The following is a 14329-nucleotide window of genomic DNA, read 5'->3' on the forward strand; positions in this document are numbered from 1 at the left end:
GCGTGACTGGGATTAAGCTTATGTAGCCCTTGGCTATGGAGGACCTGACAGTGTTTATACTTGTCTGTATGTACTCCTGGGGAAAGAAAAAAACAGGAACTTCTTGGACCCCCAGAATCTCGGTTGATATACAAAAATAATTGAGGACCATCTCCGAAGCCCTTCTGACTAGGGAAACTCTATAATGAAGTCCAGGCTCTGAATCACTCATTTTACCTCCAAGGCTTGTGAACGGTTTGAGAATTCTGCTATCGTTCATCGATGTAGGCGACCCAAATTCGCTCATTAGAGCTGGAAAATTCACAGTTTGACGGGTGAGTTATAGTTGGGGCTCAAGTTAAGCGCCTCTTTTGGCCGTCCCCTTGAGGCCGCTAATGTAGCTCCGAGGCAAAAGCTGCCATCTATCTCCACCTTGCCATATCGAGACGATAACAGTATATAAACAGAGCCTGAATACGTTGATGGATATGCGTAATTCCTGGTGCAAACTTAGGGGGCTTCAGGTTTAAACAGGTGAATAAGTTTATATGGGCAGTGTTAGGTGATTGGAATGAGACATAACTTTTCTAGACATGAAGTCTTTCGCCGGAGCTGAGGATTCAGTGTGGTTTGTAATTCGTGGGGTTACAACATAGCTCTTAGGTGACTCTAGGGTGTACTAATTATCGCTTTTCCGGCCAAGTGATTAAGGGATAGAAAAGAGATTGAAATATGTTAGGTCAATTAAGTCCTTACTCATGAGTAGGAGTCAGGAATTAGGTTAATCAGAATTTGAGAGAAAATGTTACAGGAATTTCCTATCCGAAGTGTTGAACGTATTTTGGTCGACCGAAACTCAGTTGAAGTAGTCGGATTAGTGATTTGACTTTTTGGGGGAAAGAACGACGAGGAAGCTCAGGATCATGTGTTCCGAATAATGCGTGCGGAAGGCGCACGCCAATTCTATAAGCAACATGCATATTCAGCCATATACTTAAAACTTGTCATATGGAAACTCTAGAGTGTGTAGCAGTGTGCATATACATTAAGAATCCACGTCATGGGGGCCATTGTTCAAGAGGCATGCGGTGATAGCCAAATATTTACCAAGGCCTAGGTCGCGATAAGTCATGTCCTATTGATATGGATGCATCTGTGGAACCACTTATAGCCATTCTTGTAATTGACACCGAACATAGGGTTGCTAGTTGCTGCGATTGAGAAAATTCTTGTCATAGGTAAGGGTATCCGAGGTCCTTGAAGAAGCAATTGAGCTTGGACTCTCTGCAGGATTCAACGATAGATTTCGACGTCTACGCCACTGAAGTAAACAATGGAAGACTATTTATACTTTATTCTTAGTCATAAACTCAATCATGATCAAGAAGATATGGCAACATCTTCTCATAGGGTTCAAGGGTGTAGGTTAAGCTTAACTCTAACTGCCGGGTTTGTCCAGAAAACAGAAACCGCGGAGAAAGGAGAAAAGATACTTGGATACTAAAGTTTATTCAGTCTCCATACACATTGGATGTACATAAATACATCCACTATACTAGATGTCTGGGCATTATACACACCTAATGCTGCCCTGCTGCTACTGCATCGCGGGAACTTTTGTAATCACCTGTTTTGAAATCCGCATACATGATAGGGTAGGAGTCTCTATTACTTCTTGGCCGGACACATGGGTTATTGGCTTGTTCATATTACTGCCTCTCCGATTTCCTGTTTGTTTGACCGGCCTGGCTAGCCCTGAGCAAACCTGTCTACCTAGGTAAACCAGAGTTGCACACTATGTATTCCGCCAATCGATGCGACGTGTGTGGCTACACCTCCTAGGGTGGAATCTGGGTATGAATTGCTGGCCGGTCGTAACCAAGGTAGACACGAGCGACTGGTGACCCGGGAAGTCGGTAAGTAGTCTTGCTGGTGATAATGCATGTTGGTTGTCTTGCAGAACATGCAACAATTAGGACCAGCTATGATCATTCTTGTCCTATTTTTGGTCTGAAGAGGGGGGATTCATGACAAATCATGGCTTCTGAAGTGCCATGCAACGATGGAACACTGGCATTAGCGGCATACGAAATACCGGCGGTCAAACAGGCGACCGGGGGAACTACCGTCACTTGATAAAAGTTCCTCAAAATGCACATTTTTATTAGGCACTCAAGTCACCCATAGGTAGACAGGGAGGTTCATAAGGCTACCAACGGTCTAATGCCGGACCATCCACCCCTGGTAGACCTGCAGTCTGCATTGCCATACACGTATCGTCCCCCTCTCCCCTCTCCCAAGGCTACGTTATGCAGGCGTGCGGAAACAATGTCACACTGCAGATAACTACCCCGGTCCATGGACTCGGGACGAGAGTTACCCAGCTGCCGGTATACGGGAAGAAAAAAGGGGCTTATTTCTGCTTCGTCTATTGGGGTGTGCCGCGACACCGCATCTTGTCCCTGACGACTTTCGTCCCGCGTCTACCGTACACCTGGGACAACTTATCAGCATAAGACGAAACATTTTTTTCTTGATAGGCACCCACTATTGCCTATTTTTATTAAGGGAAGAAAGGCTGTCATCGACAACCTACTATCATACGACATATGGTAGGTTATGGTAATAGTTGCGTAACTCCAACTGTGAAACCTGTTCATGCATCCCTTCTGTCAACCGCGCATATCTCTGCACGTTACCACGGACAAATGGAGTAGACTGCCGTAGCAGTGGTGGTGTAATGTATCATCGAAGAAAGAGAGGGTGGGAATTTTCTTTCCCACCCCGTGCCCCTCGCTAAAGCACCGCGGTCTAATAACCGGCCGCTGCGGTGTCACCGCTCTTTGCGCCATCTGAACCGGCTGCGAAACCGCGCTCGATGCGACGCGCGGAAGACGCCCCGCGGAATCGTAAGATTGCTGGCAGAGGGCGGCCGCGCGAACCCAGGCCGTCGGGTCTGCCATGATGCCCCGTTCCCAACTGGTCGGTTCCCGCGCGCACGCCCCACGTTCGCCAGCAGTTCCTGCCGAAGCGCGGCGCTGCCATTGGGTTGCCGGGGTCCCCCCTGCCCGCGCAGCAAATATCCTATGCAGTGCGACCGGGGCACGCAACCGACTAGACGGTACGCACCCCCCTGTCTCGCGCCGTCCCTTGCTCCTCATCCTTTTTTCCCTTTCTGATCTGCCACGCTCGGGACTTGGCCCGCCTCGATACCCAGACCGCTGGGTTCTTCAAGGGGGGAGGGGAGTAGTGAGGCGTCTGGTTAGCGAAAGCCTTTTCTCCCCCCCTTGTAGGCTGGGTCGCGGTCTTACTGTTGCGGCTCAAAATTCTCCATGGCGGCTTGTGTGCTACTAGAGACTTTGAGCCGCACTACCGTTCGAGGGTTACCCCTCATTATCTCAGGTGAATGCGAGGTATATTAAAAGGGGTACTGAAACCAGGTCTACCTGTGGTATTTTGATGTTGTGTTTCAACCACAATCCTATGTTATACATCGTTTATCATATCACACGTGGGGATGGCCGAGTTCGATGACATCGAGTACGAGGGTATTGGAGAAGATAGGCCTATTGTTGTGGAAAGTGATCGATGCTTTCGGGACCATTCCCCTGGTGATACCGTCATAAGCCTGAGCGACGATGGGCAAGCGCTGTGAGACATACCCTTCGTAGTAACCATTCAAACTCGCGACTCGAAGCCCGTCTAATTGCCATCGCCGATAGGTATTCGTGTGCTATTCCCTCCTTTTCAGATACACCGCAAACCTTCCCAGAACCAAACTCAAATCTCCAACAGCCGCAATCTCAAAGATCCTATGAAGCCGTTGTGGAGACCGAGGTACCCAGCATCTTATGTCCCTTGAGCCATGATGCTCTTATTGCAATGCAGAAACATGCCCCTCCAGGTCTACAAGATGAACTATCACCTCTCATAAGATACCGGTGCGACCCGCAAGCCCACGAGCAAAGAGCTCTAGGAATCGAACGGAACGATTCCTCGCTCCACATCGGCCGGGAACCCGCGCCTCGTACCTCACCGAAAGCCAACGGCAATCTACAGCTATCAGAGATATCCTCCCTCCACCTCAGCTCAAGCCCGAACCCAACCCCATCAACGGGCCGCGGAAGCTCGTCAGCGGCCGAGCAGCTCCGAGAGCTAGTCGGCATGATCGGGTCTCCGGATTGGGAAGACAGCCTGTCCCCGGAAGAGCAGGCGGAGCACCTGCGCAGAGCGTACGTACGCCCCCCTTTTCCCTCTATAACCTTTCTATTTTACGTATGTGTCTAGTAGTGGGAACACGAGTTAGCTAAGACTTTAGAACCTAAGCACGAGGTTAAAGCGACGGGTCCGGTCCGAGACGAATTCGAGGGAGTTGAGACCGCCTAAGGTTCGCAAGAGGAATTGTGTAGGTTCTCATGATGACAAAGACTATCGACAGTCGTCTTGAGTGTTGGCCTCGGGTTGTGGGTAACCCTGGGGTGGTTATAATAGGTCATCATTACGATGTTTCGCAATAAGTGATCGAGTATAACCTCTCCTCTACTTAAGGGAAAGGCACGGATTGGAGAAACGTGATAGGATGTTGAGTACCTATTTCAGAGCAAACCATGTGGTCCATTTATATCATGAACATGATTATATCTCATAATACTAGAAAATTCAACAACAAGAAGATCGTTATCATCATGGTCCCAACATCTCCCCGATACCAGGTAGGTATAGCTCGCCTGCTTTACAAGCAAGCCTGCAACTCGTTCTGGGAACACAATCGTGAACCATTAATCCACCCAGGACCCCGGAATATGCAGCGGCGGATTCTCGATCAAGTCCCAAAAGTCTCCAGCAAATTCGTCAGTAGGTTCGGCCCAATAGAACTCCCAATCTTCCGGTTCTGGGCCAAACTTGAAATCCACTAAATAAAATGCAGAGAAAGACGGCTGAAAGTAAGACCTGAGATCAAAAAAATGCTGATCGTTTTTGACGAATATCTCGTGTTCACGGTAACCATACACATCTAGGTCGATGCCCGCCCGTTTCAGCACTTCAAGCCAGCTAATCAACACTTCGGCAAACTCTGCGGGAAAATAACACCATGGAACACGACGCGCAATATACCAGAAGAGACCAGTGGCCAAGGACATTAATGCCGTATTTCCTGGTACCAAAAATACATTATAAAGAAATGGATCTTCGTGTAGGTAGGTTGTGTGAAGGTCCGGAGTAAGTCTGACCACGTCGATTGCAAATGTGAACCAGTCTTGTGCATGCCGGTCAAAATGACCCTCACCCATCTTAAAAGCAATTGATCTTATCAGCGGATTGGGTGTATTGGAATATATCGCTTGAGGATTGGTACTCCATTCTGGCTCTAGAATCAGTTTGACCACTTCGGGACTGAAGCTGTCTTCGTAGATAGATTCGGTTAGAGTTAGACCAGCTGCATTTATCCGTGACCTGAGCGATGTATTCGCATGCGATGGACATTGATATGGAAGAAGCATTTTGTATAGTTCTACGCTTTTGGCCCTGACGCAGCAGTTGCATTCTGTATGCGATATTTGTATCTCTTCGTTATCGTCATATTCAAGGTAGTTCAAGCGGGAAAATATTAGAGACTTTTTCGCGAGCATTTTGTCGGATAGTAGTTCGGTAAACTTTTCCTTGGGCTGCCATAATGACAGCATATCTGCTGGATAGCTGCATATACAGATAGAGAATAGATTAGCAATAATTCTGACTAGAGAATGAAGATACTCTTCCAACCTACCGTCCCCGATTATCACGATCCAAAGGATTCATACCGACATCTTCTAAGAGGTACCTGACAACTTGAAAATTGCCATAATTCATCGCTCGCTAAGGATATTACGCATCATGTAAGCAAAAATAGTATGTACTCAGTTTCAATGGTTTTCTTACATGAAGGGGCGTAAATCCCCATTGATCCCCGGCATAAGGAGATAATAACCTTGTATCAAAGAGTTTCTGTACATCCCGTGGAGATCCATTCCCTAACACATCTAATGCTCTATGATGCATGGGAATAATGTAATAAGAGCGTAGATTCCACTGCCAATCGCCGTGTGCTCTGATGCTATGAAGTTCCCATGATCGCCATGAGAGCCACGTTGGAGGTTGGAGTAGAATTCCGTATCCTGAGACGAAACGATTCACTGAGATATGACCAAAGATTCCTGGTTTGGTGGATTTTGAAAGGCGATCGCAACGCGGTTGAGCAGCGGTACCATTTCGATGCGGCCACTTTTGACGCCGAGTGAGGATCTCCCCTTTTCCCGGCTCGGTCGTGGGTTCAGAATCTGACTGGATTTGAGTTCGGTTTTCGTTGAGTTTATGAGTAGTAAACCTTGCAACGATTATATCTGGTTGCACGCGTGTGAGAGCACTGAATGAAGTTTAGTTCGACCCAGCTTAAGACGCTTGTAACATTACTAACACGAGATAGGACTGCTGAGCCAGAGTTAACATCCTAATGGCGTTTTCAAGGCGCCTCTCCAGCCTCTTAAGCGAATCCTTCTTTAGCAGGACTTTGAACGCTGTTATCTTCCTATGACCTTTCCTGGCATTGTCGATTTGTAGGTTTAGTTCGTCGGCCATGGTAGTCAGGTTCTGGAGAGCCTTGCGGCAGTAGGTGGTGGCTGAATTGGAAGCCAGTTGATCCCAGAAAATTGATGGCAAGCTACCTTGGTTGAAATTGTTCTCAACTTCCCACACAACTGGAGATAGGCAATCAAGCTGTTCAATTAGGTCGGCGATATCGTCGGGTACGTCCTTCACCTCGTTCCAGAGCTGTTTAAGCTTGAAGACGGCACCACCAACTTGGGCACTGATCTGCGCAATGGCGATACCACTAGCCGCAACTCCAAGGGCCTCAGCCATGGTTATCCGTTGATGGTATGAGATTTTAGTGACATAGACAGGTTGTTTGAGGTATGGATACCATCGTGGGGGGAGATTTAGAAAGGGAAAGCAACGAGGCTCTAGTTTCTTATGTATATAAACATTGGAGTGCACTGCCTCATAGCAACTGCCGCCTATTCATCTACAGCCTTCATGCATGTTGGTTGGTGATTAAACTGCAACTCCCAAATCCGTCGTCACGCATATTATCTTAGAATATGCTGGTATTCGCTACCCGAATGAATAGGTACACGTTTCTGATTCCGGGCTCTTGCAGTATATATGTTATAGTTCGTACACCCCAATTATCAAACGTGGTCGCCCCGCAAACTCTTTGTTAACAATTTTCCTATCGCAGTAATTCCTTAAAGTCCGGCACTAAACCTGTGTGACAGATGGAGTGTACTTGCTGGGAAGGTGCGGTGCACACTGTTTAGGGTATTTAAGATCCCCGCTCTTAGATTCAGCTTCTACTACGTACCTGTACATAGGTATCCTCCTCTAAGTATAATATTCCCTGTGACACTGCCCACTATCTCCAGAACAGCGTGGCTGTTGATTGGCTGCAGGTACAGGAACAGTGGGACTATATTGACCAGGGCCGGGCAGTTGATATGCAGTATTACGCAGTAATCAGGTTCAGGGCTCAGGGAAAGAGGGTTTCAAGGTGAGGTGTGGGTCTTGGTCATGATTCGACGGTGGGTGTAGCAAGAAGACTGCTATAAGTGGTGGAATTGATGTTGTATCTTCTAAGTTCTAAGGTAACTTAAGGTTCAACAAAGAGTGTTATCTGGTCTAAGGATGTCACATGACAGTGGGAAACAAATATCGCGCACGAACCAGGCCCTTGAGAGATTACCTAAAGTGCTTACTTAATCAACTCTCGGACTTGTTCAATAGTTTTTGGAGCTGCCCTGGTGGACATGCTGATTTTACCACCAATGAAGAACCCCGAAAATAGGTCTACCGAGCATAGAAGATATCGAAGAGTGGCGTTTTGCGCAAGCTTTGGAAATAATGATCGGAATTTCCCTTCATTGCCATGTATTGCGAAGCTCAAAGTTCATGTCAATCTCGCTCTCGCAAGTAAAAGAAAATATCTCAATCGTTTATGGTGCTTGCTCGGTTCATCTTGGTGAATCCCTGTGCTTCGGGCAGCACCTCGGTACCTAGCAGCGCGGACAAGAGGGAGCAGAGTTGGAATTGCAATGAGCTTCACATTTAATCAATGATTTAACTATACCTAGTGATACCGGAGTACCCATCTTAACTTCGAATTTCGGTACATGCCCATCATGCAACCCTTCTGATCTCACTGGCTTTGCATACCAGCTCTCCAATAAGCTCGATTGTCTTTCCTCCAGTGATCTCAAAGACAGGAATGTGTGCCGCAAACTCATTTCTCATCCAATTTCGAAGCTCTACGGCGACGAGAGAGTCGACACCGAACACATGAAGTGGCTTATCTATCTCTACTTCGTCGGGGTCGATCGACAGCGCCTGTGCCATCTTCTGCGTCATACACTGCACAACAATTGTCGTCCTCTCCTCGTCCGTCTTAGCCTTCTGAAATAAGGCTCTTGGGCGCATTTGGCTCCCTGGTTCACGAGCATCAGCCGACAGACTGCGGGACTGGCTGAAGTGTGCTAGTAATGGTTGTTTCAACGCTTCCACTACTTCGAGGCCGCGAGAGACCAGCTCAGCCGGCGTGGGAAGGCCCATTACGACTTGGCTTCGGGAAAGGCCCTGTGCAGGGTCGCAGCACACATCCAACAATGCAAGGAGATCTTCATCATCAACTTGGGCATGGCCATGGGACTTGCTGAACACTCTCCGCAGGGAAGCTGTCTCAGCCACAATACCGACTTTGCTCATCACGCCTAGGTCAATCGACAGTGATTTGCCGCTGTACCTCTGAGCACGATATTCTGCTAGGGAATCCTGGAAGGTACATCCAGCTGCATAGTTGGGTGCGCCGATGTTTCCAGCTACCCCTGTCGTCGATGAGAGGGAGATGAAAAATTCAAGGTCCTTGGGGAGCAAAGTTGATAGAACCCACGACGTCCGGGCCTTTGAGCGTACGGTACCCTCCCACTGCGCGTATCTCATCTTGTCGAACGTCGAGTCCTTCGATTTGTCAGCGACTCTAGTAGTAGATGCTCGAATGTCAGTACTTACATGGAGAGCCATTGCTGCATTAATGCAACCCCGAATAGGGGCGAAAGTACTGCTGTATTGTGCGAGCATCTTAGAAAACGACTTCTCTAATGACACATCGCATGCTGGAGTGGCGATGGTTACACCCTTCTGAGTCAGTTCGTCTACCAAATTCGCCGCTGTTTGAGATGCGATGCCTGATCGTGAAGGAACGATGAGATACTTCGCTCCCCGGGAGACCATCCATTTGAGCAGCAGCCTTCCAACTCCACCCAACCCCCCAACAACCATGTAAGTCGCCTTATTATCAAACTGCCACGTTCTTCGATGAATTATATGCTTCTAAAATTTGCAATTAGCTTTCTTCTTTGATACCGTCTCAGCCTGGTAAACATACTTGGACATTAACATCTCCGTCAATTTTGATGACAGTCCGTCCCGTGTTTTTGCCACTTTGGAAATATCGGAAAGCTTCTTCGACAGCGCATACGTCGTATAAATGCAATGGTTCAGGGCTATATACGCTTCCTTTTTGGGCCAGTTCCATTGCTTTGAGCAATAGTTTTCGGGCGGCCTCTGGCCTAGAAAGCATAATGTGACGCAAGTCAACAGCCGAGAAAGAAACGTTCTTCGCAAAACAGCCCATGGGCAACGAAGTGTTGGCGTAGATATCCACTTTTCCGATCTCGACAAATCGACCATATGGCGCGACACATTCCCACGAAGCACGTAAACTGTCGCCCACCAAGGAATTTAGTACAACATCTACCCCGGTGCCGTTGGTCATTCTCATGATGCCCTTAGCAAAGCTGGTATTCCTACTATAGAGAATATGGTCGTCTGGGATCCCATATACATCCTTGAGCAGTTGCTTTTTATGGTCAAAGCCAACCGTTGCAAATATTTCTGCGCCAACCATCTTTGCGACCTGGATAGCAAGCTGTCCGGTAGCCCCAGATGCGGCATGGATGAGTACCCTCTCACCCTTTTGCAACCGGCCAACTTCGATCAAGGAGTACCAGGCCGTAATAGATGGACCAATGATCGCACAGGCTGTTTCGAAAGAAACGGAATCTGGAATGCGGGCAACAGCGAGCTGGTCAGCACGTGGATATGCCTTCATGCAGCCGCTCGTGCACATGCACACACGATCACCTCGCCGTATATCCTGGCACTGGGATCCCACTCTCGTGACAACACCAGCACAGTCAGTTCCAAAGTCGTTTTCCTCTAGGCGACCAAGAGCGATGAAGATATCGCGGAAGTTGACACCCCAACCCCTAGCTGAGATTTCCACCTCTGTTGGCCCTAGAGGCTGGTAGTTATCGTGATCCTCTATAAATCGTATCTAGCCAATTCCCGAAGTTCGTATTATTTCACTTAGAGAATCTCATTTTATGATACATAACAAAAGAGCGTTATCGTAGATAAGTACCTGCGTAGATACGTATCAAGCATAGGTAGGTACCTAAACATGCTTTAAGGAGGTAACTACATCACCGGTTGTCAAGTCATCCTACACCATCCTAGCATTCACCTGGTACCCGATGCGGGCTTGTCACGACTAGGTCCTTGTCCGTCCCTAAAACCATAAGCACCTCATTTGTGACGTTGTTTGCTGAAGAGCTATCTCCCGGATTCATGCTATTCATAGTAATGAGATCGCGAGACTCAAGATCGGTAATGTCCCATAGGCCCCGGCGTTTTCGAGAAAAGGGCCTTCGCCAGTGTGGCAGGTTGGACCGTTCATGGATACTAGACACCTCTCTTTTTGTCCACGGCCGGAGCAGCAAGGCGACCGATTCAGAAAAGGGGATCATTTTTGTGGCTCTAGGTAGAGCTGGAATACCCATGATCATGAAACCGGCAGCCACCTCGCCTAGCCCCCAGAGTCCGACTAGACTCAAGTAGTATGTTGCATCATTGGCATCTAGAACCTTTGACAGATATATTATACGAGCTACTCCGCAGGCTATGGCGCTTCTCGCGGGCACTGATATTAGTATAACTGGTTGTGAATAGAGAATTATGGATTTGGGAGACTAACAAAATGCCGATGAGAAAAAGGAACGAAATGCCTGCCCTTTTGGCGGTTGTCATTTGCAGATTCCAGATAACCCACTGCGGAACGGCGAGAATAGCTAGGTTGGAGATGAGGTTAAGGATTCCTGATGAGAAATTATTAGCTTCGATGTTCACGGGGCATGAACCGTCCTCAAACAACGGGTCCCAGAACTTCTGTCGTGGCGTGCAGCGGAAAATCTCGATAAATGTCCCCGAAACGTAGTAGATGATATTGCACCAGATCAAGGTGTGGATAGTCCAGAATATAGCATTTCTTTGGCCCAAGGGTACGAAGATGTGCAGCCAATCAACGAGGATGGCGAGTTTGAGGAACATGACGGTGAGGCCGTAAAATATGGAAGCGAGATGAAGAAGCTGTCGAGAGTAAGCACATAGGAAGATAAACTTGAAGTGCTCGAAAATACTACTAACATATTGCCAACGTTCGAGGTATTTAAACTGGACATTCCATTGATGGACTTTAACGCCGGGGGATATGGAGCCAGCATAATTCACATATTCCAGTCCCGCGAATAGACCCTTTGCGAGTAACCTTGTCAATAGCTATTTGGTATCACGAGTGAGGGGTAAGTCACATACAAGAGCGATAATTAGAAAGGCATCTTCGATTTGAATATTTCTAAGAGAATGTCTAGTAACGAGACGTATAAAGACAGTTAAAGAGGCTAAGACGCCCGTAAGTATGACGATGCCATAACCAAGTGAGTGACTGCCCCCTGGATTGGCAAAATCGGAAACCTCGCCAGGTGGAGGGTCTAGGGCTGGACCTTCGAGTATGTCAGTCAGGTTTGACATGGCGAAGAGGTGAGTTAGGAGACGCTGTTGTCGCGAGGTTAACTACGAAACAATTGTGTTCGTGCGGTCCAACTGCTACCTATATACGGAAGACGACAATAAAGGACCCAGGAACAAGAGGGGCCTCACTTCTATCCCATCTCCCGTCAACCGACAGACCTGACGGCTGTCGAGTTACACAAAGTGGAGGGGGCGGACCAGGATTCAGATAATACCGCACGACGTCTCAGATCCAGGAGTCCAAATATCGCCCAAGTAGTCTTTGCGGCTGTTGCCCTAAAATCCTACCTGTGTGTGTCCTAGGGGGGTGAATTGATGGATCTAAGGTGACCCCGCAGGATTACTTCGCCGGCTGCCAACATTTGCCAACGCCTTATGCGAGGTAGGTACCAGCCACCCTTGCATGCAGACTCAAGTTTCCCTTTTGCCGCCATTGCAGTTGCTTGGTGACATCTGCTTCGTATTTAGAGGCCCAACATTCATTGGATAAGATATTAATGCTTTGTCTCCTCGACTACAGATTCCCACCACCCTGTGTGATCTTTCCTACTTCCTAGTCTAGGTCCGCTTGTTGGCAATAGTTCTATGCATCACTAACCACCATGCACAAGTCGAAGAATTCGGGCCAAGTCGTCGAGGATCCTAAGCTCCTCCGAAAACTCGGGAACAAGTTTGTGCTCTCGCATCCTAGTAATAGTGTTAATACTGATGGAAAATATAGCGAGAGCTATCAGCTGGCATTGTACATTTTGAATCAGTATCGCGGCACATCTGTGGCTTGCCGCTATGTGATACCTCCAACGCTAAGAGGCCTAGCTCAACGAACGAGACTTGTAGAGGTTGTTCAGGCTTCTATCGCCGACAATGTCCTTAAGCATCCCGTTTTGCAAGTTGGCATTGCCAATGCAGACTCTGCTCAGCCTATCTTTGTTAAGCTAGACAGCCTCGACCTGCGTCAGCACGTCAAGTGGCAGTTCCTCGACGCTTCGGCGGATTTCGAGGCTACATTGCAAGAACTGACTACGTCTCAGCTTGACGCCACTTTCCCCGACCTTGACAAACAACCAGGTTGGAAGATAGTGGTCTTGTATCAAGACGGAACCGATTTTCTCGAGATTTTGTTTACTTGGAATCACCCACATTGCGATGGCATGAGCGGCAAAATCTTCCACCAAACCTTGATCCAATTTCTTAATGCTAGAGGTGGGAGCAACGAACACCAGGACCTGGATGCGAACACTCTAACACTTCCTGCCACCCCTACAAAACTGCCTCCGCCTATCGAGCAAATTATGGGACTTCCACTAGAGATAAAGTATCTCGCTAAGGCACTGTTAGAAGACAATACGCCGCGAATGTTGCGCAAAAGCCCGATCCTAGCTCATTGGGCTCCCATCACTCCATTACCTTATAAGACGCAGTTTCGAGCCTTTACCATCGAGAATACTGTCCTCTCCAGGGTGTTGGAAGCATGTGGTCGTCACCGTACGACGCTGACGGGCCTTTTTCACGGCCTGGTGCTTGTCTCCCTCGCCTCGCGTCTAGAAAGGAGAGTTGCACCCGGATTTCAGGCTGCGACGACCATAAACATTCGACGATTCGTGCCTTTGGCACCACCCGGCTACCCCTGGCTGGAGCCGGAGCGAACCATGGGCAATTTTGTGACGCAGCTGCATCATTCATTTAACCCGGAGCTGGTGGCCAAGGTCCGTCTCGCTGTTTCGTCATCCCATGAAGCCGGGGAGGTCTCATTGTCGAACGGGCTCACGAGCCTGATCTGGGACGCGGCTGTCAAGGTTCGAGGGGAGATAGTGAAAAAGCTGGAGCTAGGACTCAAGAATGACGTGGTGGGAACATTGAAATTTGTCAAGGACTGGAGAGCTCAGCAGAAGAAGGCCACACGCATGCCGCGGGAGGCTTCCTGGATGATTACTGGACTTGGCGTGCTGGGTGGCGGCTCGGCCTCTGAAACCGGGGCAACAGCCTCGAAAGGCGAGCAGACCCAGTGGGGGGTCCGCCGCGCACAGTTTGCCTTGAGCGCAGAGGTCCCTGCCGCGGCCTTGATGATCTCGCCCATGACAGCCGCGGGCGAAAAACTATGCGTTGGAGGTAGCTGGCAGGACTGTGTCCTCGATGTGACCCTTGGAGAGGGTGTTATGGCCGATCTAGAGAGGTGGTTGGGCAAGATAGCGGTGTGATCTTCACACTATAATCCAGCCTTCTTCAGGTACCTAGTAGAGGGGCGTACGAAGGTGTGTCACACAATTTCATATATATTGGCTTTGGATAACGCGCCGAGCCGCAAGAGTGCGTCTGATTTTGATATTGGAGTGAGGGAATTTTGGAATACGACTCATAAGGCTGGCGCTAAAATACAACCCGTTAAGGAAGCGAC

The 14329-nt window shown here is 48.5% G+C and overlaps 5 protein-coding genes across 5 annotated transcripts; 2 read left to right on the forward strand and 3 right to left on the reverse strand.

Moving 5' to 3' along the window:
- The first annotated feature begins 3067 nt into the window (after positions 1-3067).
- F4807DRAFT_425630 (uncharacterized protein) lies at positions 3068-4591 on the forward strand. The gene is made up of 3 exons (XM_047997983.1): positions 3068-3630; positions 3702-4211; positions 4306-4591. Exons 1-3 carry the CDS (start codon positions 3497-3499, stop codon positions 4424-4426), a joined length of 765 nt encoding a protein of 254 aa, XP_047854140.1. The 5' UTR covers positions 3068-3496; the 3' UTR covers positions 4427-4591.
- Positions 4592-4757: 166 nt separating this feature from the next.
- F4807DRAFT_460370 (uncharacterized protein) lies at positions 4758-6876 on the reverse strand (the record flags this gene model as incomplete). The annotated part of the gene is made up of 4 exons (XM_048001518.1): positions 4758-5676; positions 5747-5835; positions 5899-6382; positions 6434-6876. 4 exons carry the CDS (start codon positions 6874-6876, stop codon positions 4758-4760), a joined length of 1935 nt encoding a protein of 644 aa, XP_047854141.1.
- A 780-nt stretch (positions 6877-7656) lies between these two features.
- Positions 7657-10584, reverse strand: F4807DRAFT_84450 (KR domain-containing protein). The gene is made up of 3 exons (XM_048003552.1): positions 9452-10584; positions 9076-9396; positions 7657-9024 (listed from the first exon to the last, which is right to left on the reverse strand). Exons 1-3 carry the CDS (start codon positions 10193-10195, stop codon positions 8191-8193), a joined length of 1899 nt encoding a protein of 632 aa, XP_047854142.1. The 5' UTR covers positions 10196-10584; the 3' UTR covers positions 7657-8190.
- Positions 10435-12235, reverse strand: F4807DRAFT_84421 (uncharacterized protein). The gene is made up of 4 exons (XM_048003551.1): positions 11719-12235; positions 11551-11658; positions 11102-11493; positions 10435-11034 (listed from the first exon to the last, which is right to left on the reverse strand). The coding sequence occupies exons 1-4, from the start codon at positions 11932-11934 to the stop codon at positions 10581-10583; spliced, it is 1170 nt and encodes a 389-aa protein (XP_047854143.1). The 5' UTR covers positions 11935-12235; the 3' UTR covers positions 10435-10580.
- A 301-nt stretch (positions 12236-12536) lies between these two features.
- F4807DRAFT_451640 (alcohol acetyltransferase-domain-containing protein) lies at positions 12537-14132 on the forward strand (the record flags this gene model as incomplete). The annotated part of the gene is made up of 2 exons (XM_048000251.1): positions 12537-12604; positions 12656-14132. 2 exons carry the CDS (start codon positions 12537-12539, stop codon positions 14130-14132), a joined length of 1545 nt encoding a protein of 514 aa, XP_047854144.1.
- Positions 14133-14329: the final 197 nt, after the last annotated feature.

This window comes from Annulohypoxylon truncatum (assembly GCF_022578515.1).
Source record: "Annulohypoxylon truncatum strain CBS 140777 unplaced genomic scaffold F4807scaffold_16, whole genome shotgun sequence".
NCBI classification, from domain to species: Eukaryota; Fungi; Ascomycota; class Sordariomycetes; order Xylariales; family Hypoxylaceae; genus Annulohypoxylon; species Annulohypoxylon truncatum.

Excerpts from the sequence above, each read along its gene's own strand:
- F4807DRAFT_425630 (XM_047997983.1), top strand. The coding sequence starts at position 3,497 with ATGGCCGAGTTCGATGACATCGAGTACGAGGGTATTGGAGAAGATAGG. Across the intron at positions 3,631-3,701 it reads AGCGACGATGGGCAAGCGCT|GTATTCGTGTGCTATTCCCT; the intron begins GTGAGACATACC and ends CATCGCCGATAG. Across the intron at positions 4,212-4,305 it reads GCGGAGCACCTGCGCAGAGC|CACGAGGTTAAAGCGACGGG; the intron begins GTACGTACGCCC and ends TTAGAACCTAAG.
- F4807DRAFT_84450 (XM_048003552.1), bottom strand. The coding sequence starts at position 10,195 with ATGTGCACGAGCGGCTGCATGAAGGCATATCCACGTGCTGACCAGCTC. Across the intron at positions 9,397-9,451 it reads ACGGAGATGTTAATGTCCAA|AAGCATATAATTCATCGAAG; the intron begins GTATGTTTACCA and ends TGCAAATTTTAG. Across the intron at positions 9,025-9,075 it reads ATGCAGCAATGGCTCTCCAT|GACTCGACGTTCGACAAGAT; the intron begins GTAAGTACTGAC and ends GACAAATCGAAG.
- F4807DRAFT_84421 (XM_048003551.1), bottom strand. The coding sequence starts at position 11,934 with ATGTCAAACCTGACTGACATACTCGAAGGTCCAGCCCTAGACCCTCCA. Across the intron at positions 11,659-11,718 it reads CCTTTCTAATTATCGCTCTT|GGTCTATTCGCGGGACTGGA; the intron begins GTATGTGACTTA and ends TTACTCGCAAAG. Across the intron at positions 11,035-11,101 it reads CTTTTTCTCATCGGCATTTT|CGCCATAGCCTGCGGAGTAG; the intron begins GTTAGTCTCCCA and ends GCCCGCGAGAAG.